Genomic DNA, 18,097 nt, shown 5'->3' with positions numbered 1-18,097 from the left:
TTAGTAAGCTCTAAAGTAGAGAAACGTGTAACTTCTCAAGTTTAATACTGGAAGATTTGTATCGGTGGAACCTAAAAGCAGCAAGGATCAGAGCAATGGTCGAACGCATGACACGTTATGCCTCTTTCACTAACGCCACTTCATGTTGCTCAACTTCGATAACGACCGTTTACCACATTTATCAACTTACATATATTACCAAAATAAAAATATAACTAGATATGATATAGTCTCAAAAGATATCAACTTCATCATTTTCCCTATATAATCGCCCAGATCTTCAGTTATTTGTAGTTTATATTTGTTTTATGTTGTAAAATATTTTAATTATGATATAGATATCTAAAAAGTTGCCGTATATCTCTAAACATCCATAACAAAAAGAACATAAGCTCTAGCATCCATGCCAATCTAATAAAACAACTCAATTAGAACACTTGCAAAATGTAGTTAGATCGTAAAAAGCAACGCAAAAAAAAAATCTCGTATAAACACTATTATAACGTACAAATTGTTATTTTGACACAGAAAACGCCTAAGTGATTATTATTTAAACATATATTATGAATATTATACTACTTTGTCCTTTTTAACATATATTATGAATATTATACTACTTTGTCATGCTTATTAACATATATTATGAATATTAGACTACTTTGTCATGCTTATTAACATATATTATTAACATATATTACTATGTTTGACCAAAAAAGACTATTTTGTCATGCTTATTAACATATATTACTATTTTTGGTTATAGACAAAAGAAATAAATTATCATTCATCCCAATTTTTAGTATTGCTTAGAACATGTTTATTGAAGGGTTCTTAGAGTGGGATTCTCAGAGGAATATTAAGAACTCATCACTATTTAACTGGTTTATTTTTAAGATAAAATTATGATTAATTCTAATCTTTTAACTGAAGTTTTTAGTTTTCTTAGATTTTAACTAAGAAACATTAAGAACCGTCATTTAAATAAGAGATATAAAAGTAGTCTTTTACCCGGAAATGTAGAAAAATGTCAAATCATGAACTAAAACTCCAACTAAAAAATCAGGGTTAATCATGCTCTAACTCTAGGGAAAATATCTATGTATATCAATAGGTTATAAGGTTGAAAACAAGGATAAGTTGAAATTATTGTCACTCACAATATTAATTGAGAATCTTCTAAAGGCATGCTATGTTCATAAAAATATCTTCGCAGCTATCTGATATTTGTTGTGGTCTTTCTGATTTTAGATAATTTTACTCATTTGTCATATTTTTATTAATATTATCTAAATTACTAATTTATTAATTTATAAATGTTTTTTTACTTATTTGTTATATTTTTTAATTTTGATATAATTTTCATTATTTTCATTTTTACTACTTTTATCTGAGTTATTAATTTATTAATTGAAATAAATTAACTATTTTAAATTTATTCGAATTGGCAAATAATACTATCATATACAAATAATAAATACTAAGTGTAGATCATTTAATTATTATGCTTCAGTTTTCTCAAACAAAACATATACCTAATAAATTTGACGTCACAAGATTGATTAAAACTAAATATATTATAGTTCTCAAGTAAATAATATCAATAAACTAAATTCTAGTTATATGCGTCATGTAAGTTAATTTCATCTGTTATAAATATATAACATGTATTGTTTTGTTAGTTATGAATCAATAGTTATATAGGTAAGAAAGAATACGAATTAGAACATAAATTAAGAAGTGATACATAATAAAATTGTACAAAATAAACTGGATGTTATGGTATTGATTAGGATTAAAAGTTTTTATAATTCTCAGACAAATAATATCAATAAATTAATTTTCAGCTTTATGTGTCCCGATAAGTTAGTTGTATATATTATAAGTGTAACATTTATTTTATTTGCTATTAAATGAATCAATAGTTCAAAAATAAGAAGTACTTTTTCTATAGTAGACCAATTTGTTAACATACCACAACCATTTTTTGAATACCAATTAGAACAAAATTTTAAGAATATAGTTCTACAAAACTCATATTAACATGTATAATTTATTTTAATAGCTAATTTATAGGTTGTTATAATGAAATAATAGTTAACAAAAGAGATTTTATAACAATTATAATATATTGTCTATATAAATATTTTATATTATCGTAATTTCTAATTATTTTAAAAAGAAATATTTTTCTTATGTGCCATGAAAATGATATATAAATATATATTTGGTAGTTTACAATTAGTTCTGACATAATACCAAATATACACCAATTAGTATGTAAACAATTTCAGTTAGCATATTTGAAATAATTAGATAAACGGCTTCATTTAGGATTAAATTTCTATTATTATGTTTTAGAACCATATTTATTACTTATATCCCATGTTCGAAAACGCGGCGCCGAGGGACGTATACTCGCCGGAAAAACGCTCCACGGTCACCAAACGTAGCGATTTGATGTTATTTGGTTACTCAATCGGTGAAAATTAAAAAGTTCGTCATTCTGTATATTTGAAGCTCAAAATCACATGTTCTATTGTAGATCTGTTATATTTCATTAGAACTAATAAGATTAAGAAGAAGAAACAAAGAAATCGTAAAAAAAAAAAGGAAAACGGCTCTGGAATTTGCAGGTGGAATGTTGAAGACGAGGACATGTTGGTCATTTGACATCATTAAACCTAAAAAACAAAAAAAAAGTCCAAAATGAACCCTCCCCGTTTCGAACCGAGGTCTGGCGCTGTAGACAAACTGATATTAACCACTGGACCAAGTATCAATTAATATATTTTTGCACATATTTAATATATAACGGCTTAAATAATATAAAAAACTATAAAATTACTCCCCGATTAATCTCCGTATAATCTCCGAATAATAGATTCGGCGCTAGGCGCTACCTTACCGCACGCGTTACGCCTAGCGTAATTTTGAACATTGCTTATATCATAGTTGTTAGTAGATATATAACATAATCCATATTCTTATAATAGTTTAATAATAAGAAGATAGATGTAAGTGATATTTATCATAATATATGTTATATTATTATGGATCAAAAAGTAGTGCCTCTTACAACTAACTACAGTGAAAACCTCTATAAATTAATAATGTTGGGACTACATCAAAATTATAATTTTTTATTAATTTATAGAGATTATTAATTTATCGAGATACTAATTGAACTAAAAACTCAATTTGAGATTATAAAATTATATTAATTTATAGATATATTAATTTATAAATTATTAATTTAAAAAGATTATACTGTACAACAAAGAAAATTATAGATTTTAGTTACCATATGTAATAGTTACTTTTAGTTTATACATAATTAATTTTCTGAAAAATGTATGTTTTCTTATACTGAAAACTTTGCTAACAAGGATATAATATGACATAATACAAGACGTCTAAAATTTTAAAGTTTAACATTCAAAGATAACATATTAAAATTATCTTAAATTAATTATTACAGATACAAAATTTAAATACAAAAAAAAACTAAACTAAATTTAAACATTATAGTTTTGTCCGCACCAAGCACTTAGGTAGTTGATCTATATTTATCAAATCTTAACTTTTTAAAGAATAATAACATATCAAATTATCTATATATTATACTATTTTACAATTCATATAAAACAGAAATATATAAAGTTTTTCCAATAGTATTTTGTTTCACATAAAACCGAACTTCTATCAAAAAGTTCCAATACATTGAACCGAACCGACTCGGTAGATACATACAAGTCAAAAACAAAACGGAACAGAACACTAATCCCCAATTTCGTAAATTCCTAAATTACCCCTAACCCTAACCACGTATTTAAAAACACGTCTTCTCCCCTCAGCTCCAACAATCACATCCATTCCATACGTTCTTCTTCCTCTTGCTTCGCGAAACCAAAAACCGCTTCTTCATTGCTCGTTTTCGATCTCAACTTTTTTTTCTCTGCGGAATCGTTTGTGAATGGTGGAAACGAATCGGCTCGGTGGCAAGTCTACGCTCTCCCTTCCAATCGAAAGGGCGAGCCTTTTACTCCCTCTCTCTGCCTCCTCTGTTTTCGCTTTCGGTTCCTGCAAAGAAGGCTGGTACTTCCGCTGCTTCGGCATCGACCCTGAATCCAATCCCCCCCCCACAATAGCCCTAATCTCGCTCTGAGATCTGTTTATTTTTTTTCTTTAAATCACTCTTGAAAATTTCGAAAAAGATGTTGCTTTACAACAAGCAGAAGAAGAACCAGAACAACGCAAAGAGAAACAGAATCCTAATCAGCGTTACGGTTCTTGGTAGCGCCGGTCCGATCCGGTTCGTTGCTTACGAGGAAGATCTCGTCGCCTCGGTTATCGATACTGCCCTTAAATGCTACGCTCGCGAAGGTCGTCTTCCTCTTCTCGGATCCGATTTCAATGATTTCCTTCTCTATTGCCCCATGGTTGGACCTGAAGGTAAACCGAATCAATTTTCCCCATTTTCGAATTGTTGTTTTGTTAATTGAGTTGGTTTACTAAACCGGATTTTTGTTTTGTTTGTGAGTAGCTTTAAGCGCGTGGAGTGCAATTGGATCGCTTGGTGCAAGGAACTTTACTCTGTGTAGGAAACCAGAGGAGAAGAAAGTGGTCAAGGAAGGAGAATCTAATTCCATTAATGGAGCGAGGAAAGGAGGAAGCTTGAAGGCTTGGATCAACAAGTCTTTTAGCCTCAAAGTCTCCACCCATTGAAGAAGATCTTCTTTTTCAGACAAGACAGTATCCAGTTTTTGTGTCTCTTTTACTTTCGCTTTTTTTTGTTTTGATTACGTACTCTGTCTGAAGCTTCCATTGACATTGAAGCTTTTTCTTTTTTTTCCATCTCTCATTCACCGGTAATAAAAAATAATAATTCTTGTGTTGTTTGTCGTGAAGTGTCATGTGGTAGAGAGGAAACGTCATTGTCGAATCCAAAATAAAAATTGATCAAATCTGTTTTTGATTAAAAAGGAAAAAAAGAAAATAAACTTTGCGACTGGAAGAAACAGGAAAAGTACAAACGAATGATAAATACATAAAATTCCGTACCAACTTGTACTCTTCTCTACCTCTTCGTGGGTTCTATTGTCGTGCTTCACTTCTCCTTCGTATCACGACACACTTTGGGGGATGAATTCAATTTAGTATTTAACGTGATTTGATTTTTAATGGAATTTTAGATGATTTTAATAAGTTGCAGAGATTCAGGTGATTTTTGTTAAACTACTCTAGAATATCACCTAAAACAATGAGATTTGAGTTTTATTTTTTTTAACTAAGAAACTCCACTCAAACACCCTAAAATCACCTAAAAACTTTAAAATCCTACAACTTAAAATATTTTCAATAACAGTGGATTTCAGAGTACTTTACGAAATGTCAAGTTCAATAACAGTGGATTTTAAATGAGTTTTTAAAATTAATGTTTGAATAACAGTGAATTTGTCATTTTAATACAAATCACCTGAAACTCTCAATTGAATACACCCCTCTTTGTTTTTATCAATGTTTTGAAAACCGGACCGGACACCGACTCAGGACCGGACACCGATTCGGTGAAGCTACTGGTTGACTGGTTAAACCGGTTGAACCGGGTTTTTATTTATATAAAAATGTATATAATTATATATTTATACTATATAAACTTTACTTTTACATATAATACTTTCTCTATACTTTTTTTATTAACTCAAAATAGACAACAAACATAAATCTGATTACTATGTAAACTAAAAATTAAAAAAAAAACAAATGATTTACAGTTAAAACAATCATATTTTTACAACTAATATTTCAAATTTTAAGAAGATGATAAAATAAAAATAGTATATGAGAGTCAAAAATATATTTTTCATATTTTTTCTTAGAAAAATAAAAAATTAATTAAATAGTGATAGTTGAACACTAATTATAAAATATTAAATTTTAGCTATTAATAATTAAAACACTTAATTATATGTTAATTTTAAGAACAGGGTTTTAAAATTAAACCGGATCACCGGTTTTACCGGGTTTCAGCCGGTTTTATTGGTTTTTATCAAATCCGGGTTTTATACCGAACCGGACTCGGCTTCTTCAGCGAGTCACGGTTGGACCGGTTCGACCGGCCGGTCCGTTTTCAAAACACTGGTTTTTATTTTTTTCTTTCCACCTTTTCTTTTTCTTTCCACCTTTCCTTATCATACGGGAGATTTCTAGATGCTTCTACGAGAACTCAAACGACACGATGGTTTTTGTCTCGCTGCTAGTGACCAACCAAGGATGCACATACGATAGCTATGAGAGATTCTAAATGACATGCGTACATCATGGTAAGGTTTGAGATAAAGTAATCTTAAGTATGGCTAAGCTCTCGGTTACACAATCACCAAACACAATTTACTCGACAAGAAAATATTGATTAACCGTTTCTTTCTTTTTCTTCATAACATATTCTAGTTGTATGTTCTGAATTAGTATGCATCTGTAGAGTTGGAGAGAATCAGCACAACTTCGGTGCGGAAACTAAAGTGACTAAATTAATTAGATTCTTGGACATAAATTAAGTAGCCAAGTATTTGAATGTACAGAACATTTGATGCATTTGTTGATTCTGATGACAAAGCATGGCCTCTTATGCACATAGGCTACAGAGAGGTTTGAATCAGTATATCCCTTGCCGAAGGAAGTGGCTCTTGCCGGTGCACCAGGAAGCAAGGCGATGGAACAAGTGACTCAACAGATATTCACTTTTGCTTTGAAATTAGCTGGTGAAGGTACTATTTATAACAAACGGATCCTTGAGACCAGATATAACTCTAATGCGTCTCCGTTGCACCAGGTAGCCCTGTTTTAGCCAAAGGAAGCTACATCAATCGGCTATCTGGGCCGTGACGGAAAACATTGATTGCTGCAAGCACTGGGACAGTCTCTACAAGGAGGATGTAGAAGCAAGTGTTGCTGTTCTTAAAAGGCTTGTAGGCGAATGGAAAGAGCATACTATCAAAATACCATCATCACCGAGTAATTCTCTCACTCTCAACCGAACTATGAAGAGCTTCGTGCAAGAGGTAACGCCATGAAACTAAATTTCACTTCCTTGCTCATCTCTGACCTTGACATGTGACGTTTATAGAATAATGAGGCTATCACTGAAGGAGCAGCCAATGGCTCTCCTTAGGAAGACTCTTCGGTGGAAGTGGTTGCCTCAAAGGAACAGCCATTATTGCTGTGGTTTTAGCTGCTGCAGCTGTTCTATATTCCAACCATGAGGCTACAACTTAGCTGAAGAACCTGGTGGACTCATTGGACATGAATCATCTAAACTTAAGTAAATACTAACAAATGGCTTGAGGATGTCACCAGTTCACTGATCTTCTGGAGAATAAACTTTTTTTTTTTTTTGAATTATACAGAGGTATCCTGGCCCCACAGAAGTGGTCTAGACTAGTCACGTGTTGCCACATGTCGGTCCTCTGTCCCTGGCGATGCCGAAATGTTAATTCCCCAGTGGCCGGGATTCGAACCCAGGTGGCGGAACTCACAGCTGTGAACCCTTTACCAATTGAGCTAGAAGCCCCGGTTGAGAATAAACTATTTATGTAGACCTTTCGAGGTGAACAATTCCATCACTGAAAATAGTAGACTAGTCCTCATTCATTACATGATAATATCATTGATGAGTGTGCGGTAGTGGTATGCTGCTTATGTAGAGACTGAGATCGAAGCTGAAGACTTAGAGAAACATGTAGCCCTTGACTGAGCTAGGAAAGTCGGTTTAGTTCAACAGCGTCAAAGGCTTGTGACGAGACTTATGGAAGCAGAATCTTTTGACGACTAGACAAAACTGTCCATGTATGTTCTTCACAAGAGAGACCCATACGTAGACATTCTTGGATTGCTCCTGTCATAGGGATGTTAAAATCGGCTAACAAGACATGAATCCACTATACACAAAATGCTTTGTTTCCACTACTGTATATTACACCATATAGTATAGTACATCTATTTTCTGCCTTTTCAGGGTTGTAAAATTTCTTATTTTACCGATGCAAATAATCGATATAACATAATTAATATCATGTCTAGGAAAATTTGTTCATCACTTTCATCCCTGGCAAGGTGCAAATTTTCCCCAGTACTTATTCGTGAAAATATCAAGATTTTAACTTTAAAAATTCTGCTATTCGAATTTATGATAACGCGATTTTAAAACACTATTTGATGTGTTGTTTTACGAAGACGTTACAACCGACGGATACCGGGGTTTTGTGTATTTCAAAAACCTCGGATATCACCAGCCCGCGTTTGAAGATCTTCCGCCACTTTCTTAGTGGTCTCAACAGTGAACCGGCGGAAGTACAAAGACAGCAGAGGCAGATTCCAAGGAAAAGAAAGCCTAAAACTCTGGTCCACTTTAATCTTGGACGCAATCAATCCTTTTCCACCACTACATTTTCTGTATTCTTCAATACTCTTCGGCTTCTTGTGCTTGCACAAGCGTTCTGCATCAACATATATTGGCTCCACTGTGTAGTCAACCCTGAACGTTTCCATGTAGTCCATTCCTTTTCTACTTTTCCAGTTATATGCCTGCCAGCAATAAGCAGGAGAAACCCTAATTAAGTTTTCCAAGACTTGATCAAAAACAATGATTCTTATGAGATATATAGAGAGTGAGACGTTTCTTACAGAAAGTTCTTCTGGCTTTTCGAGGACATATAGACGTATTGGGATCGTTCCTGAAAAGAAAAGGAAGTTCCATGACAACTCTTTATCAACCTCCAGGATCGGCCTATCCCCTAAACCTCTCTCTGATGTAACTTTTCTTGATATGGCTTTCTTCATTAAAAAGAATTTCTTCTATTATTTTAAAAAAAGCTCTTAAATATACACATTTGAATTATACAATGATAAGTAAAAAAACAAACCAGAAGTGGGCGGCCATTGATTTCTCTAGAGTATGTTTTGTTGTCATGATTAGTTAAAAAGTCGTAAGCTGCTTGAGGTGGCAATCTTAATGTAAATTCCATTTCCATATTGGAAAAGCTATCAATATTAGGGTCTGTATGCACCTTCAAATATAAGAAAATATAAATGAAAATTAGGGATCATCTCATAGTTCTATATATATATATATAAATGTTTTGTAATTTTGTTAGCTGATTTGATCTTACCTTCACCGTAGGAGAAGGTTCATTATATTGTTTCTTCTTATTTGCATCTCTCCACAGTTTTAATTGCTCCCTTGTCTCATCTCTCTCATCATGAGTTTTTGTCTCTCTCACAGGCTTGGATTTAACATTTTCAGATTCTTTAGGCTGTTGAGTGTTCTGACTGATCCAGCCACCAAACTCAGGAAATATACCCATTTACACACTGAAAATTTAGGCCCCAAAGTGATATGACGATCGAAAGAGTGTCTGAGATATAGATACGAGACGGGACAAATCATGTATTGTATATACTATATGGTTTCAGGGACCTTAGAAAAAAATATAAGGTTAGATATAGACAACAGATATATAAAACTGAAAGAATAGAGAAGGTGAGTGTACCTTACGTTAACATATCAAGGCAGCGAAGGTCTCGTGACTTCTTTCTTGACGTACGAGTATTAATGTTGTTTCTGTTGGAATGAAACACTTTGTTGAGATGTAGAAAGTCTTTTAAGTGTTTGTAGAGAAATAAACTTTGTGAAGAAGAAAGCCATTAGATGGTCGTAATTACTGAACCTGTAGATCTCTGTGGGGGTAGGGGAACTAGCTTCCATAATCTCGATGGAAACGGGTTTGATCAGTGAATATGTAACAACATGTGCGTCAGTGAAGAAAAATTTTGGGCGGCTCCGTGCTACATCGAACAAACTTAGATTATAAAGAGCTCCTTCGTTGAGCAGTTGTCTGAAGGTGTTGAGCCGGTCAACGTTAATAGAAGCCTGGATCGTCTACTATGAAGTAACAGAAGGAGAGAAAAAAATATCCAGAAGTACAAAATTGATATGTAAAAGTACACAAAAGCGATGTCAGTAAGATTACCTTGTCATCGACCAGAAGAATATCTACACCCACGAGCTCTCCACCTTTGTTAAGATTGTGTGCTTAAACGTATAAGCCTTGCGTCAACGGCTCAACCCACTGTCTACACTGTCCTGCCTTAAATTCAAAGAAGTGAAGCTGCAAAGAAGTCATATTCATAGAGGTTTAAGAGTCGGTTGGTATTCACGGTCCCTAGGAAAAGCGTGGGCTGTTTCACAATGCCACATAATCAGTCATAATCAATGCATAAATCTATTACACTAAAGAGAAGATGGAGTTCTTTGAAGTTAACTTCTCATGCAAGTCGGCAAGAAGCGTGTAAGAAGTCGCCATCGGAATCCGTTGCTAGGAAAAAATATGTCTCTGGATCTCGTTTGAGTTGAATTGTGCATGCTAGGAAGGTTTCAAGTGGGAGGAGTGAATTAAGCAAGGAAAAACTCGGAGTAAAGAAAGGATTAAAAAGTAGTTGAAAATCAATTAATATATGAATGTACTAATCATTTGGTTTTGAATCTGAATAAGTTATACAGTGAATCAGTGATACCACAAGCAACCATAACAATACAATTTAGTATATTCTAAATAATATAAATCAGAAAACATTTTTAAAGAAGCAATTTCAGCTCCTAAAATTTGAACCATGCTATATAGTATAAGACTAATTTACATACTTAATTCTCCCAATAAATAAAAATATAAGAACAACAAATCTACACAACCTAAGACCTTTTTCAACAAAACAAAAAAAACAAATCTACAACCTTTAGTAGTTAATGAAATATTATATCACCATTGACAAAAATAATCGCAAATTTCAAATAAAATAAAATAAAATAATCTGAAAAAGTGGAAGAAAGACTTGACTTGACTTTTATATATTTTCTTTGAGAGGGATTTAATTTGTTTAAAAAAAAAAAACACGAATTCATCTTTGACTTCTTCCTGTCTTTTTTTTTGAGCAAAAGACTTCTTCCTGTCTTTTCCGCGCATTCAAACCAAAAAATAAATAAAATTACACGAGAACACGCTTCTTCCTCTTCTTCTTCTTCTTCTTCTTCTTCTTCATCACTCAATAACAATCTGAGATTCAGAGACTACATTTCAGCGAACACCAATAGAACGCCGCAGAATAGAAACCGTCTTCCCCAATTCGATTTCTCTTCTCAATTTTATAACCTTTCGTCTGTAGCTTTCCATGGGATGGTCACAAAGAACTCTCAAAAGAGCAATCTTGACGTGACCAAGTCCATGAACTTCTTTCACAAACTCATTAAACCTTTCAAACGCAGCTCCAATCGAGGTAAGAGTCTCCTTAGATTCAACCCTTCTTCCTCTTTTTCTCTGATGTTTCCTAAAATTGACCCTCAATTCCATCTTCTTCTTCAAGGTATTGAAGACGAAATCGATAAAATCTCTGCTCAGGAACAGAAAGTGTTCACCTTTCAAGCCCTCGTCTCCGCTACCAACGATTTCAACCCGACCCACAAACTCGGCGAAGGCGGTTTCGGACCCGTCTTCAAGGTAACCCCCTCAATTCAATATCCCCCAAAGATCAAAACTTTCGTTAGGGTTTAGCTTCTGTTTGTGCTGATGAGGTTTAATAAAACCCTTTTGTGTAAAATAGGGAAGGTTACCTGACGGGAGAGACATAGCAGTGAAGAAGCTATCTCAGGGTTCAAAGCAAGGCAACAACGAGTTTGTCAACGAGGCCAAGTTACTAGCTAAAGTCCAGCATCGTAATGTTGTTAATCTCTGGGGTTACTGCACCCATGGAGATGATAAACTCTTGGTCTACGAGTACGTCGCAAACGAGAGCCTTGACAAGGTCCTCTTCAGTAAGTTTTACTTCTCATTTGCTTTGATCTATAAGCTTTGGTGACGTTACTAGTGGTTTTAAGTTTTCATTTGGATGCAGAATCCAACAGAAGATCAGAGGTAGACTGGAAGCTGAGGTTTGAGATCATTACAGGCATTGCTAGAGGACTGCTCTATCTCCATGAAGATGCCCCGGACTGCATCATCCACAGGGACATCAAGGCTGGCAACATTCTGCTTGACAACAAATGGGTTCCTAAGATTGCTGATTTTGGGATGGCTAGACTCTTTCAGGAAGACGCTACACACGTCAACACTCGCATTGCCGGAACCAAGTATGCTCTCTCTATCACTAATCCATCGTTACAAAAAAATGTCATTGATTAATGTTCACTGCCTTCTATTTTATGGTTAGTGGTTATATGGCTCCGGAGTATGTAATGCAAGGTGTTCTATCGGTAAAAGCAGACGTGTTCAGCTTTGGGGTTGTGGTTCTAGAGCTCATCAGTGGCCAGAAGAACTCTAGTTTTAGTATGAGACACGCTGACCAGACTCTTCTTGAATGGGTAAGCCTCTTAGTCTCACATGTTCCATATTTTTCCTAGGGTTGGACCGATGCTAAAATAAAGAATGTGACACAGGCATATAAGTTATACAAGAAAGGCAGGACCATGGAGATACTAGACTCGGAGATAGCAGCTTCTGCTGATCCGGAACAAGTCAGACTCTGCGTTCAGATCGGCCTGCTCTGTGTTCAAGGTGATCCTCGCAAGAGACCAACTATGAGACGGGTGTCTCTGCTTCTCTCGAGAAAGCCAGGACATCTAGAAGAACCAGAGCATCCTGGTGTACCAGGATCTAGACACCGCCGTAGAACTCATCGTCCTTCAGGAGGAGCATCCTCGGTTGGAACGTTTTCGACCACTGGATCGAGGACAGACTCGTTTGGTTCGAACTTGAACACACACACTGGTTCCAACGCAGGAACAGGTAGAGCTACTCCAGCGTCTTCCAGGACTCCGACTCCGACGAGGACTCACGCTACTAGAAGTGTAGGGGCTGCGAGCTCTAGCTCAGACCCTCATGGGAAACGACCTATGAGTTATTAAAGTACATAAATTTTGTTAAATATTGGATTGTAAATTCTATATAGCGAGGGTTTTGTTTTTGGTTTGAAAAGTAAATTATTATTTTTTGGGCTCTGGTAGTGGTTTTACTTTTAGGACAGGGTTTACAGTATTGTATGATTTTCGTATGAAAAGAAAAAGAGTTCTTTGATCAAGAAAGAAAAGAAAAGAAAACGAGTTCATTCATTTGTTACAGTAGGATGATCCCTTTGTTACATTCTCTACTCGGTACATTAACGGAAAGGACGTTTCTAACGCCTTTAAAGGAGGAATTAATAATTGTAATACAAAAAGTTAGTTGTTCAAAAAACAAGTAATACAAAACGTCAAAGTAAATTACTTATAAATAATTGTTAAAAAATTGTGGGTTGTGAATATCTCATGATTGTTAAAAAATTGAAATTCTAGTATTATCAGTTAATGGATTCTAACATTCTTACTAAATTCTAAAATTTAGTGTCACTGTTTTTTATGATTGTTTAATAGCTTAAAATATCTTTTGTTATTCAAAAACTTTTTTTAATGACTATATAATCCTATTAAATCTAGTATTAGTATGACTTGAATTCTAGATACTTTTACTCATTAAACAAAACTTCAAAAATCTTCCGTATAACTTTTAGAATTCTAAAATCATTACACTAGCAATACCAAATATTTTAATAAACTTGTTAAATCTGAAAATATCTTTACAACTTGTTAGAAATCTAATAAATCTATTCATTATTAGAATCAACTAACTCTACATAAATTATACTCTCACTAACTCCTCCTAAGATAACATTCATATTTTTATTAGCCAAATAACCTTGTATGTAATTTAGTTTTTATGATATCAATTTTTTTATTAGTCAAATTGTTAAAAGAGAACTAAAAGCAATCATCAAAAATGAAATTATAATGTAACTTTTAAAAAGAAGTTTCGTTTTATGAAACAATATATTGGGTTTTTCCATTCCATGATTGCAAAACCCAATATCTATTAGGTGTTTAGGCATATGTAGGGGTGGGCGTTCGGGTATCCATTCGGGTTCGGTTCGGGTCTATTCGGGTTTTGGGTTTTCGGGGTCAAAGATTTCAGCTCCATTCGGGTATTTTTAAATTTTGGTTCGGGTTCGGTTCGGATCCTTTTGGGATCGGTTCGGGTTTGGATAACCATTTAAATTATTTTTAAAATTTTAAAATTCATTAAATACTTTAAACTTCACAAAATTTATAAACAAAATAATATATTACATATAAATTTGAATAACATGTGCCAAAATACCAAAACTTAACATATAAATTGGTTTAATTTGAATATTTGGAATGATAATCAATATATATTTTAAATATTATTGGTATTTTGAGTATACTTTAACTATTTAGACATGTACTTTTGACTATTTGTATATATTTTTCAAGTATTTTGGACAATTTAAAAGTATCATATATTTTTTGGATGCCTTTTAGTATATATTAAATCTAAAATTAGGTAATATATATAGGTATATTAATCTATTTCGGATACATTCGGGTACCCGAAATATTTTGGTTCGGATCGGGTTCGGTTCTTTAAATACCAAAAATTTGAATCCGTTCAGATTTTTTATCAATTTTGATTCGAGTTTGGTACTACTTTTTCGGATCGGATTCGGTTCAGTTTTGTTCTTCGAATTCGGTCTTTTTGCCCGGCCCTAGGCATGTGCAATTTCATTTTCATAGTTCTAATAAAAAGATGAGTTAAGGTTCACGGGTTCTAATTTTGTTTATAAACAAATAAATAAAAAGACGAGAGAGGTTATCATTACAAGCCAAACACTCCTCCCAGGCATTTTTCCTTTGTTCTTTAATTTGCATATATTTTGTCTTCTACGAGGCTTTTGCCTCAACCAAGACTAATGATTAGTTTTTTTTAGCTAACCATCAATTTCTTATGTTCATAAAATCAATGGGTTAGGCTGTAGCTTTCTCTTGTATATATGTACACATTTGACTATTTCTCTTGGCTCGACACTCAAATCAATGGGTTATTTTAATTTATATTGAGAAACACAAACTTCAACCAAATTAACGTTAAACTAATTTATAACCAACATATCCATTACAAAACACAATTATACCAACGATAAAATAATTAGTAAATGATTTTTTAATTAAAGAGGGAAAATATTTAAAAGCAAGAAAACCTTTTTCTATAATAATAGATCATTTTGAGAGCAAATATGAAAGATATAAATAGTATTTACTCAAATTTGAGAGAATATTATTCACAACCTTATTTTTACTATTGAACTTTTTATTCAAAAATTGATCTTGAGATTCTTATATAATTTTATTTTAGATCTTAAATATTAGATATATATATATATATATATTTTATACTTTACTAAAATTAATAATACTTTCATTAATACAGCTATAAGTTCATATAAATCATTGTCTAATCTTTTTAGAAACTAAATTTATGTATAAAATAAAGACTTACGTAAAATAAAACTTATAGTGGGATAAATTTGTAAATTTTATCCAACTATATAGCTTTATTAAAACTAATAATAATTATTATTAATAATATATACTGGAAATATTTTACTTCAAAGGAGGTAATCATTGGAATAAAACCTCGAATTCATTTTAAGTTTATGCTATTTTAAGAGAAATTTTGATAATAATCATTAGAGATGCTCTAAAGAAATATACGGTAATTTCATTTTCATAGTTCTTGTAAAACAATCCAAACACTCATCCCAGTTTAGGCATCCTTTCTTTGTTCTTTTTGCATTTTTTTTGTCTTTTACAGTTTTACTAGGCTTTTGCCTCCACAAAGACTAATGATTTTAGTTTAACCATCAATTTCTTATGCACATAAAATCAATGGGTAGGTCATAGCTTTCTATTATATATGTACACATTTGATTTTCTCTTGGTTCGATATTCAAAGTTAAAAAAAATATATATTCAAAGTTTAGAGTTGGTGTAAAATCTGCAGTTGATAGAAATTCCAGAGCAATTTTATATTTTTACTTTTGTGCATCTTTGGTGAAATTACATCTCTGTATTAGAAATTTTATGTTTTTGGAAGAAAATATAGAAGTGGAATAATTAAACAATAGCATAGCATCCTATGGACATTATTTGAGAAGTAATTTGTCTCATATGCCCTCTCTATTTTATAAAAAAATGTGATATTGTTAATAAAATTGATGACATGATTTATTGAATTTAATATTGATTTCCAATTTTGGTAAACTTTTTAGAATATGATCATGATAATAACTCATACATTTAATGTTGACTTACAAATTTGGTAATTTTTTGTAGTATTGTAATAACTAATACATCAAAATTAAAATAAATATATTTAAATATGATATTACAAATTCGAAATATTATTTAGCTATATTTATAATTATACAACTTTTATTACTAAAATTTCCATAAATTAATAGAATTTTTTTTTCAAAACATAAATTTTAATTGTAAAATCATTAATTTCTTATAAATCTACAAATTTTCTAAATACTGTTTAGTTTAATTTTTGATACTTATAAAAATTTTATATCATTTTTTAATTTTATATGAGTTGATTTAATATATTTAACAAAAAATAGATATAAAATATATCTAAAATTATAATTTTAAATATATTTGAGAACGATAATCTTTGAGAGCGATAATCGAGCGTGTTCAATAGTACAACGGAATGAACGATTCACAAACATATCTGCAACCAGGTATTGTCATATAAAGTACCCAAATGGTAATGGAGTCACAGCGCATGCATGGGCATGATATCGAATTATCAATTATGCATAATTCAAAAAAAAAAAAATTATGCATAATTCAAAAACCTTGTTTACAGACAACTTATCATTGCAATTATTTATTTTATCACGTTCTCCAAACAAATTTATGGATTTATATATTCTAAAATAATATAAGAAAATCCTAAAACGACAATTGATGGAAGAAAAACGAGACGACCACTGATTCTTTTTACACACTCAGTTTGTATATTTTGAACGACTGGTTTAGTTCCAAGTAAATAATAATTTCGACACGAAAACATAAAATACAGCTAAGGAAAACTCACATATAGTATTAGCCAGCAACGAATGATACTCTTTATATTTTACATTTTAATTCTTATGTTTTCGTGTATAAAATTAATCGATGAGTGATTAGGGTATAGCCTTGTCGGCGTAGCGATTGACTAAAGCAAGCGCATTCCTAGTCAGCTTCTTGATGTCTTCCACCCGCGAGCATACGTCATCTTTGATGGAGCCATCATCGTGGAAGTCCTCGAACCCGTTCGTACAAGTGTACTCGTTAGTGAGAGCTGCGCTGAGCCAAGTCTTGACATTACTCATCTGAAACCTAAACGACTGGACCGAACCTGTGGAGACAAGCTCCTTTATCTGTTTCATCGAACCTCTCATATCATCGACCGCATCTTTAAGATTCTCGAAGCAGTCCTTTAGGGCAGAAGCCGTTGAGTTTTGGAGGCCACCACCACAACCGTGGTCAACGCAGTTGTCGTAAGCGTTTTGGAAGTAGGAGACAAGGTGGAGAGTGTTGGAAAGAGTGAGATAGATGGCTACGCGTACGAGGCGGTTCGAGTCATTGTGGATGGAGTTGGCGAAAGTGGAGAGAGAGGAGAAGCATAGTTCGGAGTATAGTGTGGTGTTGCAGCTCGTACGGATGAAATCGGAGCCGTCGGGTGAGGGGAGTGGGGGATCAACGGTGAGGATTGGTGGAAGAACGGAGGAGAAGAGAAGTAGGAGAAAAGGTATTGTTATTGTTACTACTACCATTGTATGATGTGTTTGGATTGATGAGCTTTCTTTAAGAGTATTATAATTTATAGGGTTTTATAGTGACTTCATTATGATATGTTTCGTTATGTAATCACGTTCTAAAATAAATATACTTAAATTAAAAAATAGACTTGAGTTTGGAACCTCAAACAACATATACAATGAAACAAAGAAAGTATAAGTTACGCATTACTTGGCAATAGAAAAGGGAGTTTTTCATTTCATATTTATTTTATTCTTTTTCTCTATCAGGATTTTATAGTTTTAACATCATAAATCGATGAAAGGTTCCAATTAAAAAATCATCTCAAACTCGATATTATGCACT

General features: G+C 32.8%; 4 protein-coding genes and 1 long non-coding RNA gene across 6 annotated transcripts; 3 read left to right on the top strand and 2 right to left on the bottom strand.

The window, feature by feature from the left end:
- Positions 1-3,854: 3,854 nt before the first annotated feature.
- Positions 3,855-4,898, top strand: LOC108814227 (uncharacterized protein At4g22758). The gene is made up of 2 exons (XM_018586749.2): positions 3,855-4,452; positions 4,544-4,898. Exons 1-2 carry the CDS (start codon positions 4,215-4,217, stop codon positions 4,723-4,725), a joined length of 420 nt encoding a protein of 139 aa, XP_018442251.2. The 5' UTR covers positions 3,855-4,214; the 3' UTR covers positions 4,726-4,898.
- Positions 4,899-6,432: 1,534 nt separating this feature from the next.
- On the top strand, positions 6,433-7,838 carry LOC130497495 (uncharacterized). The gene is made up of 3 exons (XR_008936478.1): positions 6,433-6,767; positions 6,833-7,061; positions 7,127-7,838. It is a non-coding gene; the product is annotated as an uncharacterized LOC130497495 (long non-coding RNA).
- Positions 7,839-7,933: 95 nt separating this feature from the next.
- LOC108814224 (uncharacterized) lies at positions 7,934-9,501 on the bottom strand. 2 transcript variants are annotated; one of them, XM_056990341.1, is made up of 4 exons: positions 9,168-9,501; positions 8,922-9,065; positions 8,683-8,732; positions 7,934-8,583 (listed from the first exon to the last, which is right to left on the bottom strand). In XM_056990341.1, exons 1-4 carry the CDS (start codon positions 9,360-9,362, stop codon positions 8,424-8,426), a joined length of 549 nt encoding a protein of 182 aa, XP_056846321.1. In that variant the 5' UTR covers positions 9,363-9,501; the 3' UTR covers positions 7,934-8,423. The 2 variants fall into 2 exon arrangements, with proteins under 2 accessions (XP_056846321.1, XP_018442248.1); XM_018586746.2 differs by having other exon boundaries at positions 8,683-8,832; positions 9,168-9,495.
- Positions 9,502-11,023: 1,522 nt separating this feature from the next.
- On the top strand, positions 11,024-13,156 carry LOC108814443 (cysteine-rich receptor-like protein kinase 43). The gene is made up of 6 exons (XM_018587013.2): positions 11,024-11,328; positions 11,416-11,549; positions 11,653-11,863; positions 11,944-12,178; positions 12,259-12,409; positions 12,485-13,156. The coding sequence occupies exons 1-6, from the start codon at positions 11,229-11,231 to the stop codon at positions 12,950-12,952; spliced, it is 1,299 nt and encodes a 432-aa protein (XP_018442515.1). The 5' UTR covers positions 11,024-11,228; the 3' UTR covers positions 12,953-13,156.
- Positions 13,157-16,868: 3,712 nt separating this feature from the next.
- On the bottom strand, positions 16,869-17,805 carry LOC108816554 (21 kDa protein). Its single transcript, XM_018589123.2, has one exon. It carries the CDS (start codon positions 17,764-17,766, stop codon positions 17,134-17,136), a length of 633 nt encoding a protein of 210 aa, XP_018444625.1. The 5' UTR covers positions 17,767-17,805; the 3' UTR covers positions 16,869-17,133.
- Between the last annotated feature and the right edge of the window lie 292 nt (positions 17,806-18,097).

This window comes from Raphanus sativus, chromosome 7 (assembly GCF_000801105.2).
Source record: "Raphanus sativus cultivar WK10039 chromosome 7, ASM80110v3, whole genome shotgun sequence".
Taxonomy (NCBI): domain Eukaryota; kingdom Viridiplantae; phylum Streptophyta; class Magnoliopsida; order Brassicales; family Brassicaceae; genus Raphanus; species Raphanus sativus.
Note: the sequence above shows the minus strand (reverse complement) of the source record. Positions and strands in the feature narration are given on the sequence as shown.

Bases quoted from the DNA above. Each gene is read 5' to 3' on its own strand.
- LOC108814227 (XM_018586749.2), top strand. From the start codon at position 4,215: ATGTTGCTTTACAACAAGCAGAAGAAGAACCAGAACAACGCAAAGAGA. The intron at 4,453-4,543 runs GTAAACCGAATC...GTTTGTGAGTAG, and splicing joins CCCCATGGTTGGACCTGAAG to CTTTAAGCGCGTGGAGTGCA.
- LOC108814224 (XM_018586746.2), bottom strand. From the start codon at position 9,362: ATGGGTATATTTCCTGAGTTTGGTGGCTGGATCAGTCAGAACACTCAA. The intron at 9,066-9,167 runs GTAAGATCAAAT...TTATATTTGAAG, and splicing joins AACCTTCTCCTACGGTGAAG to GTGCATACAGACCCTAATAT. The intron at 8,584-8,682 runs GTAAGAAACGTC...TATTGCTGGCAG, and splicing joins AAAAGCCAGAAGAACTTTCT to GCATATAACTGGAAAAGTAG.
- LOC108814443 (XM_018587013.2), top strand. From the start codon at position 11,229: ATGGTCACAAAGAACTCTCAAAAGAGCAATCTTGACGTGACCAAGTCC. The intron at 12,179-12,258 runs GTATGCTCTCTC...TTTTATGGTTAG, and splicing joins ACTCGCATTGCCGGAACCAA to TGGTTATATGGCTCCGGAGT. The intron at 12,410-12,484 runs GTAAGCCTCTTA...AATGTGACACAG, and splicing joins ACCAGACTCTTCTTGAATGG to GCATATAAGTTATACAAGAA.
- LOC108816554 (XM_018589123.2), bottom strand. From the start codon at position 17,766: ATGGTAGTAGTAACAATAACAATACCTTTTCTCCTACTTCTCTTCTCC.